The sequence below is a fragment of the Amphiura filiformis genome, chromosome 16, assembly GCF_039555335.1.
Source record: "Amphiura filiformis chromosome 16, Afil_fr2py, whole genome shotgun sequence".
In the NCBI taxonomy this organism is placed as follows: domain Eukaryota; kingdom Metazoa; phylum Echinodermata; class Ophiuroidea; order Amphilepidida; family Amphiuridae; genus Amphiura; species Amphiura filiformis.
In genome coordinates this window covers 17,825,458-17,844,255 of record NC_092643.1, presented here as the reverse complement: position 1 = coordinate 17,844,255, position 18,798 = coordinate 17,825,458, and the positions used below count along the sequence as shown (strand labels likewise).

Sequence of the window (18,798 nt, the reverse complement as noted above, 5' to 3'; positions counted from 1 at the left end):
CTTATGGATGTCGAGATAATGCAATTGTAAGATTTTACCCCTTAATGACCTTTGACCCCAATTCTTTGTACAACTTTTAGACACTGGCTAAAGGCGATGCAGGTATGCAAGTGACGTCATTGTATTATGTAATTTGTGGAAGAAGAAGCATTTTAGTGAAAATCACATTTTGGCCATAATGACCTTTGGATGACCTTTGACCTCGAGTTGGTCATGTAACATTTGTGCCCCTACCCAATGGTCCTTGTGACCAAATATGGTTACATTGGCCTAAAGCATATGGCTACAATGGCTCGTTAAAAGTTTGACAGAAGAAAGAAAGAAAGAAAGAAAGAAAGAAAGAAAGAAGAACTGACCAAAAACAGAACACTCGCAAATTGGAAATTTGCGATTGTAAGAAGAACTGACCAAAAACAGAACACTCGCAAATTGGAAATTTGCGAATGTAATGAAGTTCAAAATAAATTTGAACTCATAATGAGCATAGGGTGTCCTGTCGTTGAACCGCAATACGCGGATCCTGGATTACTCCACCGGAAGTCAGTTTGACCGAAATTTCTTCCCACAATACAATGCATATATTGTAAAATTTGTATAACAAAGGAGATGGATTGACCTTCGAGCTCTACTATTGTTTTGCATTACGGCTTTTACCTTGTGGGAAAGAATGTTGATCAACCTGACTTCCAGTTAAGAAACCCAGATTCCACGTATTTTAGGTTTTTGAAATTAAGCCTACTTTTTTATCACATGCGAATTTCAGATTATGAGGTTTTTCCCGCCACGCCATCCAATTGGTAAATTTTCTGGTAAATTTCTATATTCTCAATCTCTTATAGCTGCTTTTACAGTAAGTAATATTGATGTTTTCATATCTTTAAAAGTAGTAAAATAGCGGTAAAGATATACGGAGAGTTTATATTTCAGCCTTTCTATATCAGCTGCTTTTTACTGCAGCATTCGTTGCTCATATACAAAATATCTGGTGCTATGTGTGGAAAATTTGGCGTTATACACTTAAACACAGCAGTCACAGCGTTCTGTTGTCGCTCGTGAGCGTGATGCTTTTATAACATTATTAAATTTGATGGCAAAATCCGACAGTATTACGCATGCTCACGAGCGAAAATCGCACGCGGCGACTGCTAGTATGATATGCCCAATAATATCAGGCACTTGGATTGAAATGTTTGCTATCAAGACATTAAACTGCAACTCTATACAGTGTGTCCATTGATCATTAATTACAATTAATCTCTTCAAAAAAATCTCTCCAAATTCATATTTGGAATCAGCATGAAAAATGCATTAAAATGTGTACAAACAAGCGTCTCGAAACTACCAACTTGCGACTTGACGCTCATTTCGTGGTAGCAGATCACATTTTGTGATGTATCAATGTATCATAACAGGTTCGTAACGGTAAAGGCCTCTCAGCAATGGTATTAATTCCCTGTGTGCAACCCACAGGCTTCAACATAAAAAGTCCCAAGTTTTGAGATATTTTCTCAAAATATCAAGAGCTATAAGAACCACTGAACTAATACCAGACCTGTTTGTACTCATTTTAGTGCAAATATGGTCATGAAAATATACAATAATTCTGAATCTATTTTAATTCAAAAATGAAACTTGTCGTCTAGACACCCGCGTGGCGAGTGTTAATGTTGCTCAACATCTACATCCAACATTAGGCGTACAACTCTCCCCAGCAGTACAGCACTCGTATTTTCCAGGTAGATACATGCATGATTTGGTTCCATTGGCGCAATTAGGTCCGATCAATGACTATTGGAAGCAAAACAAAGAAAACGATAGAAATACATTATTATATCCCATCATGCACAAGTCCAAGGATCACAAACTCTCAAATGGAAACAATTATAAACATTTCTGAGAGATTAAAGGCCTGACTTTAGTATCCTTAGTACAGAATTTCAAACGACATAAAAAATGCAAGACGTAAAGCAGAAATCTTGGCAAAATTGGTATTTTACACCTTTGTTTCATAGTACTATAGGTATAGGTATAGGACATGAGTACTTGCATTTATATGAAAATTCTGAAAATATCAAATAAGGGACTTGTTCCTGGGTCTGTTAGGGCAGGTCGCATTAATATACACATTCATTATGATTATTTTAATATGCATACCTTGAAAAATATGTGTTTTTAAAGTGTTTAAACTCTTTCTATAGCTTTGTAATTAAATATCAGACACACCCAATACTTATTGAGCAAGTGGGTGCATGTATTGTTTGTAGACCTATATTGTGTTCCACTGAATCAAAGGTGTTTTGGGGTCTTAAATAGGAAAATTAACTATATCAATTGTAAAGACGGACCACGTAAGTAATCAAAAACTTTTAATTACCTTTGTGATAAACCTCTTCCCCAGTAATGGATCGATAATCGATTTCCAATCATCAAAGGTCCAGGAAGAACTTGCTGCTACGCTGACACCATTAACAAGAAACTGAGGCGTGCCGGAGACTGTTCCTTTAAAAACAAACAAACTTCCACCGCACATACGTCGTAAAAAGCGCAGTGATTTATAGTCACGCACAGGTACAACGCCTAGACGTTGATCCACAAACCTCAGCACACTTTACAGGTACGAAAACCAACAAACACCCCACGCACATACACATACAAAAACCAACGAACATCCCACGCACACCCACTCAGTGGCGTAACTACGGGGTGGGGTGGAGCAACGTGCCCTGGACGCCACCCTTAGGGGGCGCCAAATTGACCAATTCAGCATCGATTCTGCGCCCCTCCAAGCGATGAAAGTCAAAATTTTCGCGTGCTACGCTCGCATTTCAGCACAAAATCAATTGAAAGAATATTTCAAGACCGATATTCAACTTCTAGTAACCAAAATTAATTAGTGGTATGCCTTATTCGGTCCAAAATTTCGCCCGCACCGCGCGCAATTGTTTCAAGAATTGGAGGAGGGCGCCATTATGTATGATCCTTAGCCCTGTGTGCCACAACCCCTAGCTACGCCACTGCCCGCGTCTAAGATATTCTGGGGGAAGGGGCGCCAATTTTGTTTTTTTGCCCCGGGCGCTACCAACCATAGTTACGCCACTGCATCCACTCACCCCACACACACTCCAGACACACCCCTCACAAACTAATTCAAATCAAACACACACCTCTCTCATAAGGGAGGGGATGATCAATACAATCCCCCCCATGTTGACGCGTCTGTATGTGGGTTCCTAATCGAATTAATCTCATGTTTTGCCATTTTAGCCTACAATGTGCATTATTGCCCTCGAATTTGCTCCAATTTTGCACCACATTTCACCATTTCAGCTTCATTATTTATAAACTTTACACTCCATATTTCACCATTTTAGCTTCACCATCCCCAAATGTAAAGAAAGTTTGCTTCCAGAGTACATTTTCTAGGAAAGCCATCAGTGTTTATTGTTTTGAAGACTTGCTTAACACATTTATATATAATAGTATTGTTTATTCTTACTTTCACTTAATATTTGTGTCTATGTAATTCGTCCTGGTTAATAGGGCGTTTGGTGTACATAGAATGCAATGGACCGGTTAACAGTTACCAGTTAGTAGAGAGCTTGCGGAATGAAGTTACTTTAACTTTAACTTTAACGTCTAGAGGATTATAGAGGATTATGTATTCAAAACCACTATGCCATTAAAGCCGCTTGAAGTTAAAGTTAACGCGAGAATCTATAGTGTGCCGTAAATTATGATGAAATACGTCATACTTTAGAACAATAGTTTGCCTATTTCCTCATAGACTACATAATTACCACTTATGTATTATCTAGTTAATAGACCAATTATTGGATATCTAATTTGGTTTGGGTAAAAAACATGCTACATGTTGCTGAAAATTACTGATTGAATTAAATCAAAATAAATTTTGTTCCAAACGTCACACTTGATATATAATTTTGTGTGTGCTCATGACGTACACCAAATCAGCTTGCGGAACCAAGTTTTTGGCTTGACTTCAACGCCAAGGGATTAAGTTCCCGTAAAATGGTCTGGTTTTACTTGAGCCAGCAGTGTACGATACTTCTGGAAGAGTAAAGCAGGTGCATAACATTTTTAGATATAACATGTCATAGGTTGTGCCTGGTAGAGAGAGAGAGAGAGAGAGAGAGGGGGGTAGGGAGGAGGAGAGGGAGGGCATTGGAAATGGACAGGGAGGTGCTTTGCTGGTAGCCAAGGGGGGGGGGGCTCCCCCGTGGGACATCTTCTATTCCTTCTTGACCCTTCCCTTTTGGATGCTGGCCGCCGTGATATTTTACGCTTTTAGGCCTTTTTCTGCCATTTTAAGCCCATTTTGTAAAAACGTTTCCCTTTGAGAATCGGCCCACGCCCTCCTAACAGAAAAACCCTGACAAAATCACTGGGGAGGGGAAACAGGAGTGCGAGTGGGTAATTATAGGAGGGTCAAGTTTGAGAGAGCGAGTACAGATAGAGGGGAGAAGGAGGGGAAAATAAGGAGAATGTAGGGAAGGGGAAACAGGAGGGGAAGGGGGAGAGAGATTCAGAAGGAGGGGAAAGAAATAAAGAATATGTATTTCATTAGGCTTTGCGAAGTAATATGGAATTGACAAAGCTGACGAGCCTTTATTAAATAATATTATATATATATAGGCCTATAACTATCGTAAGAATATTAATTGAAACGTATAGGGCCTAGCTAGTTTCAAAATAATATGATAAGGAGATTAACGCTGGGTCCCGACATAATCCATGTTGAGTGGTATCGCGAGTTCATTCATGTTTACTCAAACGAAGCTCTTAAGGTAGAGTCTTTTGTCTTGAAGTGGGACTAATAACCATTTGACTAAACAAAAGAGAGACATTTGGATGTAATTGGTAACAAGCTCTTACACATGCCCTTCTTTTGAACGCACATTGATACACATGTCCCGAGTTTAAGCAACAAGACGCTGTTGGTACAGAAACCAATCTGACGTTCGCGTTGAAGTGAATTTGAGCAAGAAATCCAATCAATATTTTTGAAGTTGCCGTTAAAGTTCCAGTAACTTCATTCCGCAAACTCTCTATTATTCATCAGTATAAACAAATCAACATGGCTCGTCAATGCAATTTAGTGCAAAATCTCGCCGACTAATTCATCGGCGTACCCGGAACCAAAGACGCTGGCCCATAGACTATGCAGCTATGCTGAGAATTAAACATACTACAGTAAGCCAAAAAAAATAAGGTACCAGTTATGTTCACCCCTGTATATCCTAAACAAAGACAATGTCATAATTGGAATAATAAGCAGTTAATATCTGCGTCTTTTAGTTCGAATTTAAGATCTCGTTCAAGAAATAAAGACACGACATCCAAAAACCCAAGGAAGATGCCAATTTAAAAGTTGCAGTTTGCTCCATTCCAAGCCCTATTGATTTGTACACATGGCTTTCTCGAACAAGAGAACAAGCACCGTGCTTCCATTGATTAGCACGTTTAAACTAGCGTCGTGCTTGATAAGAACACAAAATTGCAACTTTTGATTTCGTTTCCTCCTTAGGTTTTAGATCACCGTTAATTTATTTCTCAACCAATTTCAACAAGGTCTTGTATCATAGCTAAAAAGTACAGGTAGTGGCTGCTTCGTCTTGAAAATGAAAGTCGCAGGAGAGCCATCGAAATGCTCCGGACGACGTTGACTTCATCGGCGAGATTCTGCACTATGTCGTAACTTACTTGAGCAGGAGTATTTCCACATAATTCTTGCGTCACTATCACCTTCATCTTCTAAAAGCTTTGACAGAAATGTTAACCTCTCCACTACTTTACCAGCTACGTCAGCAATCATTCTTAAACAAAGAAAACAATTAGTTGTTAATATTTAAAAATTTAAAAATTGTAAATTTCCATGACCATACGAGGGTCGATCAGTATGTAATGAGATCCATAATGGATTATTGTCATGGTATTTCTCTCTGATCACATAAATACTGTCTTTGTCTTTCTGACAATGTAAAAATTAAATCACACACTTGCACGTAACAGCATTAGCATAAAATCAATGGTCTACAGTCACATGCTAAAAATGAGTCGTTTTTTGTTTATAAGAGGCTGAAATGAGGCATCGTTGTATATTCTAGATTTTCTCGGAATAAAAGTGTATAGAGTGCTGCCTTTTGTAATAGACTTAGAACACAACCCGCCAGCTGAAAAAAATCATCTTTGTCGGGCTGGAATGGTTTTAGTTTTTTTATAATGTGTGGTCAAATATGTGTTATTTTTGAAGAAAAAAAACATGGCTTTTTTTTCTATAAACAGTTTGATATTTTTCTCATTTCAAGTTTTGGTTTCTCTTTTGTTCAGAAACCAAAAATCATTGGATTAAAAAGTGGAGATGAAGTGGAACTGCCCAGCAAACACAAAAACGTTTTAAAAACGTTTAAATAAGTTATATTTTGGCTTTTGGTTTAGGTAAAAACATTTTAATAACATTAAAATGTCGGGTTATATAAAGGTCATGATAACGTTTTAAAACGTTTTGTATGAAAACACATTACAACAATATTTTGAAATGTTTTCAAAAAATGTTATTGTAAACTATTTTTGCAAACATTTTTGCCAAATATTGTGTCAATACTTAAATAACATTATGTTGAAACATTTGAACCCAGCAAACACAGATGTTCTTAAAATGTTTTTTCAAAACCTTTTAATAACATTTAAATGTCGGGTTATATAAAGGTCATGAAAACGTTTTTAAAACGTTATTGAAAATATTTTGGGCAAACATTTTTCGCAAAATATTATTTCAACCCCAAAATAACATTCTGTTTAGAAAGTTTTGTATCAAGCTGTCAAGAATGTTTTTGGAATGTTATTAAAAACGTTTTTATACCATTTATATAACCCGACATTTAAACGTTTTCTGTCAAACATTTTTGTTTGCTGAGCAGTAGATTACCAAAAAATGTTTTTTAAGGTATGAAAACGTTTTATACTCTTAATATAACCTTTATATAACCCGACATTTAAACGTTTTCTGACAACCTTTTATAACCTTTTGCGAAGGATGTCGAAAACGTTTTGTGTTTGCTGGGTGGTCTGCAATCATAACACTATTGTGCTGGGAGGACACAAGAAGGTATATAACCATAAGTATATAATGGCCTATAACTGTAAGTATATAATGGTCCATTGTGCTAACATTTTCTTTATCGGATATCTATCAACGCGGGCGACAGTTGATGCTCCCTGTCGTAGGGGGCATACTTTCATGTCACCGTATAATTACACTCGAGTTCTACGAGGCCTAGAAATCATGCGCGTATATTGAGGGGATGGGGTGCTTTGTTTATTTGTATAATCGATGCATAATGATGGACATGATTTGATTATGAATTAGTCTATTCTCCGGAAAGCACAACCCATACCTATGCTCCCTCCCCACCTATATACCCCCCCCCCGCCTCCCCACACTCGATAGCGACTCTCCCCTACTATTCCACTCCACTCTTGAGCTCTCCTCTCCCCTCCTTCCCTTCCCACTTTCAATGCTCTCTTCCCCTCTGTTTCTGTTTCTCCCTCCACTTACACCCCCACACACGCCCTCTTTACCTCTCGATCTCCTCTCTAGTCTTAAGTCTAGGCCTATATACCGGGCATCCTTGACATCATGCGATACCCAAATTAATAAATAAATTGAATAAAAGTCTATCATATTGTTCTTCCGTTAGGCGACATTCACATAAATAGAGTAATGTTTATAAGTGTATATATCACTCAATTGTCTATTGTAATGTCGGTGGAAATATTTCGATGGTCTATATTTTTCACAGTGAAATAAGCTATGGCTATTTCGCAAACTAAATCAATACTTTCAAATGTAGATTGACTTGTTCGACTTCTCTGCTCGTGAATATTGTACTGCGAAGTTTTAAAACTTATTTTAAATAATTTGATGAAGCTAACTTCAAACCTGATTTCCTGTGGTCGCACAATTATATAACAAACTCAAATGAAAATTGGAACAGCTTCCTACAAATTATAAGTTTCTAACAAAGGGTACAAACAAAGATATGGATAATGACATCACTCAAGAGTTTAGGCAGGATAATAGGAATCCACGTGACCAAAACTAAAACTCAATATTTGAAATGACCGATTGCCAACGTGAATTTTTTTTTCAGTTTTATTGACTAATCACCAAACATTAAAACGGGTGTCTACCTAGAACATAATTTCAAACAGTTATTAAAATATAACTGCTATTCTACTTTTGTTACATTTATATAAAAAGTAGTGGTATTAAAACTTTTTTATGTTGAAGCCATGCATAAAGAAAATATTTAGTTGTATAAGACGTACGTAAACATAGAACGACGTCAGTATTCATATTAATGGCAAATCAGATGGAATGTATTTTACACTAGGATTCACAACATGCTCATACATGTATATCAGGGCACATTTCTTTAACCCCAATACGTTTGTACATTTATTGAATGAACTTGGGTACAAGAACTCATACTCTACCACTTGAGGTCAAATTTGGCACTACGATTGTTTAATTGAGGTTATTGAACTATGTCATTGGGATGAGGCCATTGTAGTCCATAATGTTAGTGAATTAGTAAATATGTCAAACATGTGGGAATCCCTGAAAGATGGTTTAACGGAAACGCCCAGCGCATTAAGTATGCCGGCACAAAGAAGTAGCAATTGAAAATGTTCTCCGACACGATTCTTTGCCGGCCTGTCAAGTCAAAAATATTATCACTTGTCTGTCCGAACGACTTAACCGATTTAATAGGGTGAAGAAACACATTTGTGGGCGATTTTGTTTTGAAAAAGTTTAACAAAATTGTCAAATCCTCGGCTACCCTAATATAATCGAATTTACGGTAAAATTTGGGCCAGTGAAGCGAGGAGGAAAAATATTATTTCGTGAGCACCCCATCTAAAAATGAATCCGTCCCTGATCCAGTCAGCTACAATGTATTCTACATGCCTTCAGTGGACTTTCGACTGTATTTACTCTATACGCATACTGCTAAAGGGTAAAGCAGATTATAACGTACCAACATCAAGATAACATGATAAGTGCATGTAGTATAGATGACTTGACTTCTGACGTCAATGCATGGCAGCATGCGCACGCATCATCACAATTTCCATTGTTTTTTGCCTGGCAGCATGCGCGCGCATCATATTTTGTTCAGGGCTAGTGTTTTTAAAAGTGTTTTTAAAACTCCCGCCACATCACAATAAGGCTATTGAACAGTGTAGTGGTTGCATGGGGTTCAATCTAGCATATCGATATACCAGTCCCTTGCCTTTGTTGATAAACATTGAGGTCAACTCATCTATCGATGAGTTGACTTATGACGTCATTGCCTGGCAGTATGCGCGCATCATATTTTGTTCAGAGCTCGTGCTTTTAAAATTCCCGCCACATCACAATAAGGCTATTGAACAGTGTAGTGATTGTATGCAGTTCGCTCAAGCATATCGATATACCAGTACCTTGCCTTTGTTGAAAAACATTGAGGTCAACCATCTATAATATATACATTTAAAATTGCCAGTACATAGCATACATTTCATGTAATTTGTGTTTCAGCATTGATCTTCTTAGAGTACTACAACATCAAAGACATTCTGCATATTAAGGACATTGGGCTATTCCATTTAAAATCCACACTCCCCCTGTGGAAGATTTTGAAAATACCTGCCACAGTGGGAGTATGAATTTCAAATGGAATTAGCTCATTAGGCAGCTCCATTTGAATTCATACACCCTCTGAGAAAGATTCAACCTAATTTTTTTACAGAGGGAGGGTGAGTTTCAAATTGATCTGTCTAATGTGCTATTTCCATTTGAAATCATACTCCCCCTGTGGCATGCAGGTATTTCCAAAATCTTCCACAGGGTGAGTGTGGTTTTTAAATGGAATAGCCCATTTTCACAAATGAATACGACCTTACTTCATAATCTCGCTGTCACTCTTGTCCACTGTTGCGTCTGTTGTGAACTTATCTTGATCATCAAAGAAGTCTGCCATCCACTTAATCCATGAATCCATGCCATTGACGATGTAAGTACTCTACAAATACGTAGGTGAGAGAAAGAGGGTGAGAGCGAGAGAGAGAGAGAAGGGGAGGAGAGGGGGAGGTGAGAGGGAGATAAAAAAATAAAAGTTTGTAGTCAAAGTAGGGACTTAAATTGGTTAAAGTAGAATTGAAATTTTCGCAAATGTTAAATGAAGTTATGGTTGGACATGTTTATAATAGCAATCATAACAATGCATTATACTCTGTTTTACCACATAGAACATAGAGTTTAATTTGGCATAACTAGGAATGAAAGTTGAAATTCCATATTTTATCAAATTTGTTTAAAAACCCAATATGTTTTGTTGGTATGCCTGAATAATCGACCCCAAGACGTCTACAAGACTAATTCAGCAGATGCATTCTGTTGCAAAGATGCATATTCTTTGCAGTAAATGTTTAGTGAGAGAAAAGACAAAACAAAATAATAAAGAGTGATAGTAAAACTTAGAGTTGAGTGCGCATATTATTTAAAACCAGACATACAAAATTTGACCTTTTTGCTTATAACTCAAAAACGGTATGTCGCAGGTAGGTCAAACTATACTTTTTCTGAATCCTTGCAATGAGAGGAATAATTTGGTGTGCTTAACCAGATTTTAGCAACTTTGAAATTTGACCACTGTGTTGACCTTTAACCTTGAATATGGCCGGAGTGCCGGGAAATGTTTTTTGTTAACATCTTGAACGTGTTATAGGACCATAAAAGGAAGCTAAAAAAAGTTGGTTTGGTAGAGTCCTGGGGGATGCACATTAAAACGTGATAGATACTGGACTATAACGTTTTATTAATAATCCTTTTCTTCTACAATATTTGATTTACATTACGGTTGTTCCCAATCAAAATAGGTCGAACAAAGGAATTGGATTTGCTGCGTATTTCATTGTGTGTTTGTTGTTGTTGTAACAACAATTAAGAAGAATTTATTTGCAAAAGTTCTTCCGTGCATTTTAAACATTTTGAGAAAAACGTTTTTTTGTAGTTGGCACTGTATTCCAGCATTACTAGTTAAAAGCAAGTCTTACTGATATAATGGCTTATCAACAGTTTAATTTTGGTTAAATTGTTAAAGAATATAATATGAAATAGAAACAATCCCCCTGGTTTTTACAACCACTTTAATTCAAATTCCCTAAGATTTTATAAAATAATGTACAAATTATGATATAACAGGAAGGAAGGTGATGGTATGAAAGCACACAACATATTGTATTTTTATAGGCATGTATCCAAAACTCAATTTCTGTAATTATTATGTTTTGCTGTTTTGATATATCCAAGGGTGAGAAAATATTGGATCCAAATATAATAATGTTAAAATTTGATGCTTTACGTCCAATATATATTGGTCTCGCTATGAGTTTTAAAATATCGGACTCGACTATTTGCGTACTCACGGTGACATGGAATGTACTTACCTGCGCAGAGCAGTCAGGGACTCATATGATACGTTAGGAGAAACATCTGCACCTGCAGACGAGCTGCCACTTATACTCAAGGTGACACGGGATGTACTCACATGCGCAGTTAGTCAGGGACTCATATGATACGCTAAGGGAAACATCTGCACATGCAGACGAGCTGCCACTTATAATCAAAGTGACACGGGATGTACTCACGTGCGCAGCTAGCCAGGGACTCATATGATACGTTAAAGGATACATCTGCACATGCACACGATCTGCCACCCATACTCAAGGTGACGTGGGATGTACTCACATGCACAGCTAGTCCTATTATACGGTAACGGAAATATAAGCACATTAGGAAGGGTAAGATATCTGGGGCGTACTCACCTCTGCAGCTTGTCATGCACTCCTATGATACGGTAACGGAAATATAAGCACATCAGGAAGAGTAAGATATCTGGGTGTACGCACCTGTGCAGCTAGTCATGCACTTCTATGATACGGTAACGGAAATATAAGCACATTAGGAAGGGTAAAATATCTGGGGTGTACTCACCTGTGCAGCTAGCCATGCACTCCTACATTACGGTTGTTCCCAATCAAAATAGGTCGAACAAAGGAATTGGATTTGCTGCGTATTTCATTGTGTGTTTGTTGTTGTTGTAACAACAATTAAGAAGAATTTATTTGCAAAAGTTCTTCCGTGCATTTTAAACATTTTGAGAAAAACGTTTTTTTTGTAGTTGGCACTGTATTCCAGCATTACTAGTTAAAAGCAAGTCTTACTGATATAATGGCTTATCAACAGTTTAATTTTGGTTAAATTGTTAAAGAATATAATATGAAATAGAAACAATCCCCCTGGTTTTTACAACCACTTTAATTCAAATTCCCTAAGATTTTATAAAATAATGTACAAATTATGATATAACAGGAAGGAAGGTGATGGTATGAAAGCACACAACATATTGTATTTTTATAGGCATGTATCCAAAACTCAATTTCTGTAATTATTATGTTTTGCTGTTTTGATATATCCAAGGGTGAGAAAATATTGGATCCAAATATAATAATGTTAAAATTTGATGCTTTACGTCCAATATATATTGGTCTCGCTATGAGTTTTAAAATATCGGACTCGACTATTTGCGTACTCACGGTGACATGGAATGTACTTACCTGCGCAGAGCAGTCAGGGACTCATATGATACGTTAGGAGAAACATCTGCACCTGCAGACGAGCTGCCACTTATACTCAAGGTGACACGGGATGTACTCACATGCGCAGTTAGTCAGGGACTCATATGATACGCTAAGGGAAACATCTGCACATGCAGACGAGCTGCCACTTATAATCAAAGTGACACGGGATGTACTCACGTGCGCAGCTAGCCAGGGACTCATATGATACGTTAAAGGATACATCTGCACATGCACACGATCTGCCACCCATACTCAAGGTGACGTGGGATGTACTCACATGCACAGCTAGTCCTATTATACGGTAACGGAAATATAAGCACATTAGGAAGGGTAAGATATCTGGGGCGTACTCACCTCTGCAGCTTGTCATGCACTCCTATGATACGGTAACGGAAATATAAGCACATCAGGAAGAGTAAGATATCTGGGTGTACGCACCTGTGCAGCTAGTCATGCACTTCTATGATACGGTAACGGAAATATAAGCACATTAGGAAGGGTAAAATATCTGGGGTGTACTCACCTGTGCAGCTAGCCATGCACTCCTACATTACGGTTGTTCCCAATCAAAATAGGTCGAACAAAGGAATTGGATTTGCTGCGTATTTCATTGTGTGTTTGTTGTTGTTGTAACAACAATTAAGAAGAATTTATTTGCAAAAGTTCTTCCGTGCATTTTAAACATTTTGAGAAAAACGTTTTTTTGTAGTTGGCACTGTATTCCAGCATTACTAGTTAAAAGCAAGTCTTACTGATATAATGGCTTATCAACAGTTTAATTTTGGTTAAATTGTTAAAGAATATAATATGAAATAGAAACAATCCCCCTGGTTTTTACAACCACTTTAATTCAAATTCCCTAAGATTTTATAAAATAATGTACAAATTATGATATAACAGGAAGGAAGGTGATGGTATGAAAGCACACAACATATTGTATTTTATAGGCATGTATCCAAAACTCAATTTCTGTAATTATTATGTTTTGCTGTTTTGATATATCCAAGGGTGAGAAAATATTGGATCCAAATATAATAATGTTAAAATTTGATGCTTTACGTCCAATATATATTGGTCTCGCTATGAGTTTTAAAATATCGGACTCGACTATTTGCGTACTCACGGTGACATGGAATGTACTTACCTGCGCAGAGCAGTCAGGGACTCATATGATACGTTAGGAGAAACATCTGCACCTGCAGACGAGCTGCCACTTATACTCAAGGTGACACGGGATGTACTCACATGCGCAGTTAGTCAGGGACTCATATGATACGCTAGGAGAAACATCTGCACATGCAGACGAGCTGCCACTTATAATCAAAGTGACACGGGATGTACTCACGTGCGCAGCTAGCCAGGGACTCATATGATACGTTAAAGGATACATCTGCACATGCACACGATCTGCCACCCATACTCAAGGTGACGTGGGATGTACTCACATGCACAGCTAGTCCTATTATACGGTAACGGAAATATAAGCACATTAGGAAGGGTAAGATATCTGGGGCGTACTCACCTCTGCAGCTTGTCATGCACTCCTATGATACGGTAACGGAAATATAAGCACATCAGGAAGAGTAAGATATCTGGGTGTACGCACCTGTGCAGCTAGTCATGCACTTCTATGATACGGTAACGGAAATATAAGCACATTAGGAAGGGTAAAATATCTGGGGTGTACTCACCTGTGCAGCTAGCCATGCACTCCTACGTTACGGTAAAAGGAAATATAAGCACATTAGGAAGGGTAAGATATCTGGGTGTACTCACCTGTGCAGCTAGCCATGCACTCCTACGTTACGGTAAAAGGAAATATAAGCACATTAGGAAGGGTAAGATATCTGGGCGTACTCACCTGTGCAGCTAGCCATGCACTCCTATGATACGGTAACGGAAATATAAGCACATTAGGAAGGGTAAGATATCTGGGGCGTACTCACCTCTGCAGCTAGTCATGCACTTCTATGATACGGTAACGGAAATATAAGCACATCAGGAAGAGTAAGATATCTGGGGCGTACTCACCTCTGCAGCTAGCCATGCACTCCTATGATACGGTAACGGAAATATAAGCACATTAGGAAGGGTAAAATATCTGGGGCGTATTCACCTCTGTAGCTAGCCATGCACTCCTATGATACGGTAACGGAAATATAAGCACATTAGGAAGGGTAAGATATCTGGGGCGTACTCACCTGTGCAGCTAGTCATGCACTCCTACGTTACGGTAACGGAAATATAAGCACATTAGGAAGGGTAAGATATCTGGGTGTACTCACCTGTGCAGCTAGTCATGCGCTCCTATTATACGGTAACGGAAATATAAGCACATTAGGAAGGGTGAGATATCTGGGTGTACTCACCTGTGCAGCTAGTCATGCGCTCCTATTATACGGTAACGGAAATATAAGCACATTAGGAAGAGTAAGATATCTGGGGTGTACTCACCTGTGCAGCTAGCCATGCACTCCTATGATACGGTAACGGAAATATAAGCACATTAGGAAGGGTAAGATATCTGTGGTGTACTCACCTGTGCAGCTAGCCATGCACTCCTACGTTACGGTAACGGACATATAAGCACATTAGGAAGGGTAAGATATCTGGGTGTACTCACCTGTGCAGCTAGTCATGCGCTCCTATTATACGGTAACGGAAATATAAGCACATTAGGAAGGGTAAAATATCTGGGGCGGACGCACCTGTGCAGCTAGCCATGCACTCCTACGTTACGGTAACGGAAATATAAGCACATTAGGAAGGGTAAGATATCTGGGTGTACGCACCTGTGCAGCTAGTCATGCACTCCTATGATACGGTAACGGAAATATAAGCACATTAGGAATGGTAAAATATCTGGGGCGTACTCACCTCTGTAGCTAGCCATGCACTCCTATGATACGGTAACGGAAATATAAGCACATTAGGAAGGGTAAGATATCTGGGGCGGACGCACCTGTGCAGCTAGTCATGCACTCCTACGTTACGGTAACGGAAATATAAGCACATTAGGAAGGGTAAGATATCTGGGTGTACGCACCTGTGCAGCTAGTCATGCACTCCTATGATACGGTAACGGAAATATAAGCACATTAGGAATGGTAAAATATCTGGGGCGGACGCACCTGTGCAGCTAGCCATGCACTCCTATGATACGGTAACGGAAATATAAGCACATTAGGAAGGGTAAGATATCTGGGGCGTACTCACCTGTGCAGCTAGCCATGCACTCCTATGATACGGTAACGGAAATATAAGCACATTAGGAAGGGTAAGATATCTGGGTGTACGCACCTGTGCAGCTAGTCATGCGCTCCTATGATACGGTAACGGAAATATAAGCACATTAGGAAGGGTAAGATATCTGGGGCCTACTCACCTCTGCAGCTAGCCATGCACTCCTACGTTACGGTAACGGAAATATAAGCACATTAGGAAGGGTAAGATATCTGGGTGTACGCACCTGTGCAGCTAGTCACGCACTCCTATGATACGGTAACGGAAATATAAGCACATTAGGAAGGGTAAGATATCTGGGGCGTACTCACCTGTGTAGCTAGCCATGCACTCCTATGATACGGTAACGGAAATATAAGCACATCAGGAAGAGTAAGATATCTGGGGCGTACTCACCTCTGCAGCTAGCCATGCACTCCTATGATACGGTAACGGAAATATAAGCACATTAGGAAGGGTAAGATATCTGGGTGTACGCACCTGTGCAGCTAGTCATGCGCTCCTATGATACGGTAACGGAAATATAAGCACATTAGGAAGGGTAAGATATCTGGGGCGTACTCACCTCTGCAGCTAGCCATGCACTCCTACGTTACGGTAACGGAAATATAAGCACATTAGGAAGGGTAAGATATCTGGGTGTACGCACCTGTGCAGCTAGTCACGCACTCCTATGATACGGTAACGGAAATATAAGCACATTAGGAAGGGTAAGATATCTGGGGCGTACTCACCTGTGCAGCTAGCCATGCACTCCTACGTTACGGTAACGGAAATATAAGCACATCAGGAAGAGTAAGATATCTGGGGCGTACTCACCTCTGCAGCTAGTCATGCGCTCCTATGATACGGTAACGGAAATATAAGCACATTAGGAAGGGTAAGATATCTGGGGCGTACTCACCTGTGCAGCTAGCCATGCACTCATATGATACGGTAACGGAAATATAAGCACATTAGGAAGGGTAAGATATCTGGGGCGTACTCACCTGTGCAGCTAGCCATGCACTCCTACGTTACGGTAACGGAAATATAAGCACATTAGGGAGGGTAAGATATCTGTGGTGTACTCACCTGTGCAGCTAGCCATGCACTCCTACGTTACGGTAACGGAAATATGTGACCGTACAGCACGAATGAGCCGTAAATGTCCTCAATTGTATTCTGAGTTACAGTGTAAAATGGGCATGAAGGTCATATTCATAGGTATTTCAATTTGGTGCTACGTGTATCTCATTAAATGAGGTACACGTAGCACCAAATTGAGGTACCTATGAATACGACCTTCATGCCCATTTTACACTGTAACTCAGAATACAATTGAGGACATTTACGGCTCATTCGTGCTGTACGGTCACATATAAGCACATTAGGAAGAGTAAGATATCTGGGTGTACGCACCTGTGCAGCTAGTCATGCGCTCCTATGATACGGTAACGGAAATATAAGCACATTAGGAAGGGTAAGATATCTGGGGTCTACTTACCTCTGCAGCTAGTCATGCACTCCTATGATACGGTAACGGAAATATAAGCACATTAGGAAGGGTAAGATATCTGGGGTCTACTTACCTCTGCAGCTAGCCATGCACTCCTATGATACGGTAACGGAAATATAAGCACATTAGGAAGGGTAAGGTATCTGGGGTCTACTTACCTCTGCAGCTAGTCATGCACTCCTATGATACGGTAACGGAAATATAAGCACATTAGGAAGGGTAAGATATCTGGGTGTACGCACCTGTGCAGCTAGTCATGCACTCCTACGTTACGGTAACGGAAATATAAGCACATTAGGAAGAGTAAGATATCTAGGTGTACGCACCTGTGCAGCTAGTCATGCGCTCCTATTATACGGTAACGGAAATATAAGCACATTAGGAAGAGTAAGATATCTGGGGTCTACTTACCTCTGCAGCTAGTCATGCACTCCTATGATACGGTAACGGAAATATAAGCACATTAGGAAGGGTAAGATATCTGGGGTCTACTTACCTCTGCAGCTAGCCATGCACTCCTATGATACGGTAACGGAAATATAAGCACATTAGGAAGGGTAAGGTATCTGGGGTCTACTTACCTCTGCAGCTAGTCATGCACTCCTATGATACGGTAACGGAAATATAAGCACATTAGGAAGGGTAAGATATCTGGGTGTACGCACCTGTGCAGATAGTCATGCACTCCTACGTTACGGTAACGGAAATATAAGCACATTAGGAAGAGTAAGATATCTGGGTGTACGCACCTGTGCAGCTAGTCATGCGCTCCTATTATACGGTAACGGAAATATAAGCACATTAGGAAGAGTAAGATATCTGGGGCGTACTCACCTGTGCAGCTAGCCATGCACTCCTATGATACGGTAAGGGAAATATAAGCACATTCAGACCAAGATTAGTCGACCCATAATGATCAGCAACCTCCTTCAATACGGGAAACGAAGCCTTAGAATATGGACATGTAAGATCCAAGAATGCGTCGAGTTGAACCAATGATTGGCTTGCTGGAGCATACGGGAATCCTAACGGGCGATTGGGTATAGGTATTTGACCACATACAAAGCAGATACAGACAATGTAACAGAAGAGTAAGCTGTTGTTATTAGCCATGCTGAATACGCTGTAGGAAGATTAGTTTAGCCACTTTAGTCCGTAAAGGTTGTTGTGCAGTCAAGTCCAATCAATAAACGTATAATAATCAACCAAATGGAGTGACACAGATACACAATAATCTCCAATGACTCAGCAGCAATCAAAAATAACGATCTTTGGTAAACACACATTGATAAGTTTTTATAAAGTTCATTATCACTCTTTTAAAAGGTATAATAGTTGAAAATAATCAT

The 18,798-nt window shown here is 39.2% G+C and overlaps 1 protein-coding gene across 1 annotated transcript; it reads right to left on the bottom strand.

Moving 5' to 3' along the window:
- Positions 1-1,584: 1,584 nt before the first annotated feature.
- LOC140136369 (uncharacterized) lies at positions 1,585-18,562 on the bottom strand. Its single transcript, XM_072158096.1, has 5 exons — positions 18,284-18,562; positions 9,970-10,088; positions 5,722-5,834; positions 2,375-2,499; positions 1,585-1,788 (listed from the first exon to the last, which is right to left on the bottom strand). The coding sequence occupies exons 1-5, from the start codon at positions 18,560-18,562 to the stop codon at positions 1,672-1,674; spliced, it is 753 nt and encodes a 250-aa protein (XP_072014197.1). The 3' UTR covers positions 1,585-1,671.
- Positions 18,563-18,798: the final 236 nt, after the last annotated feature.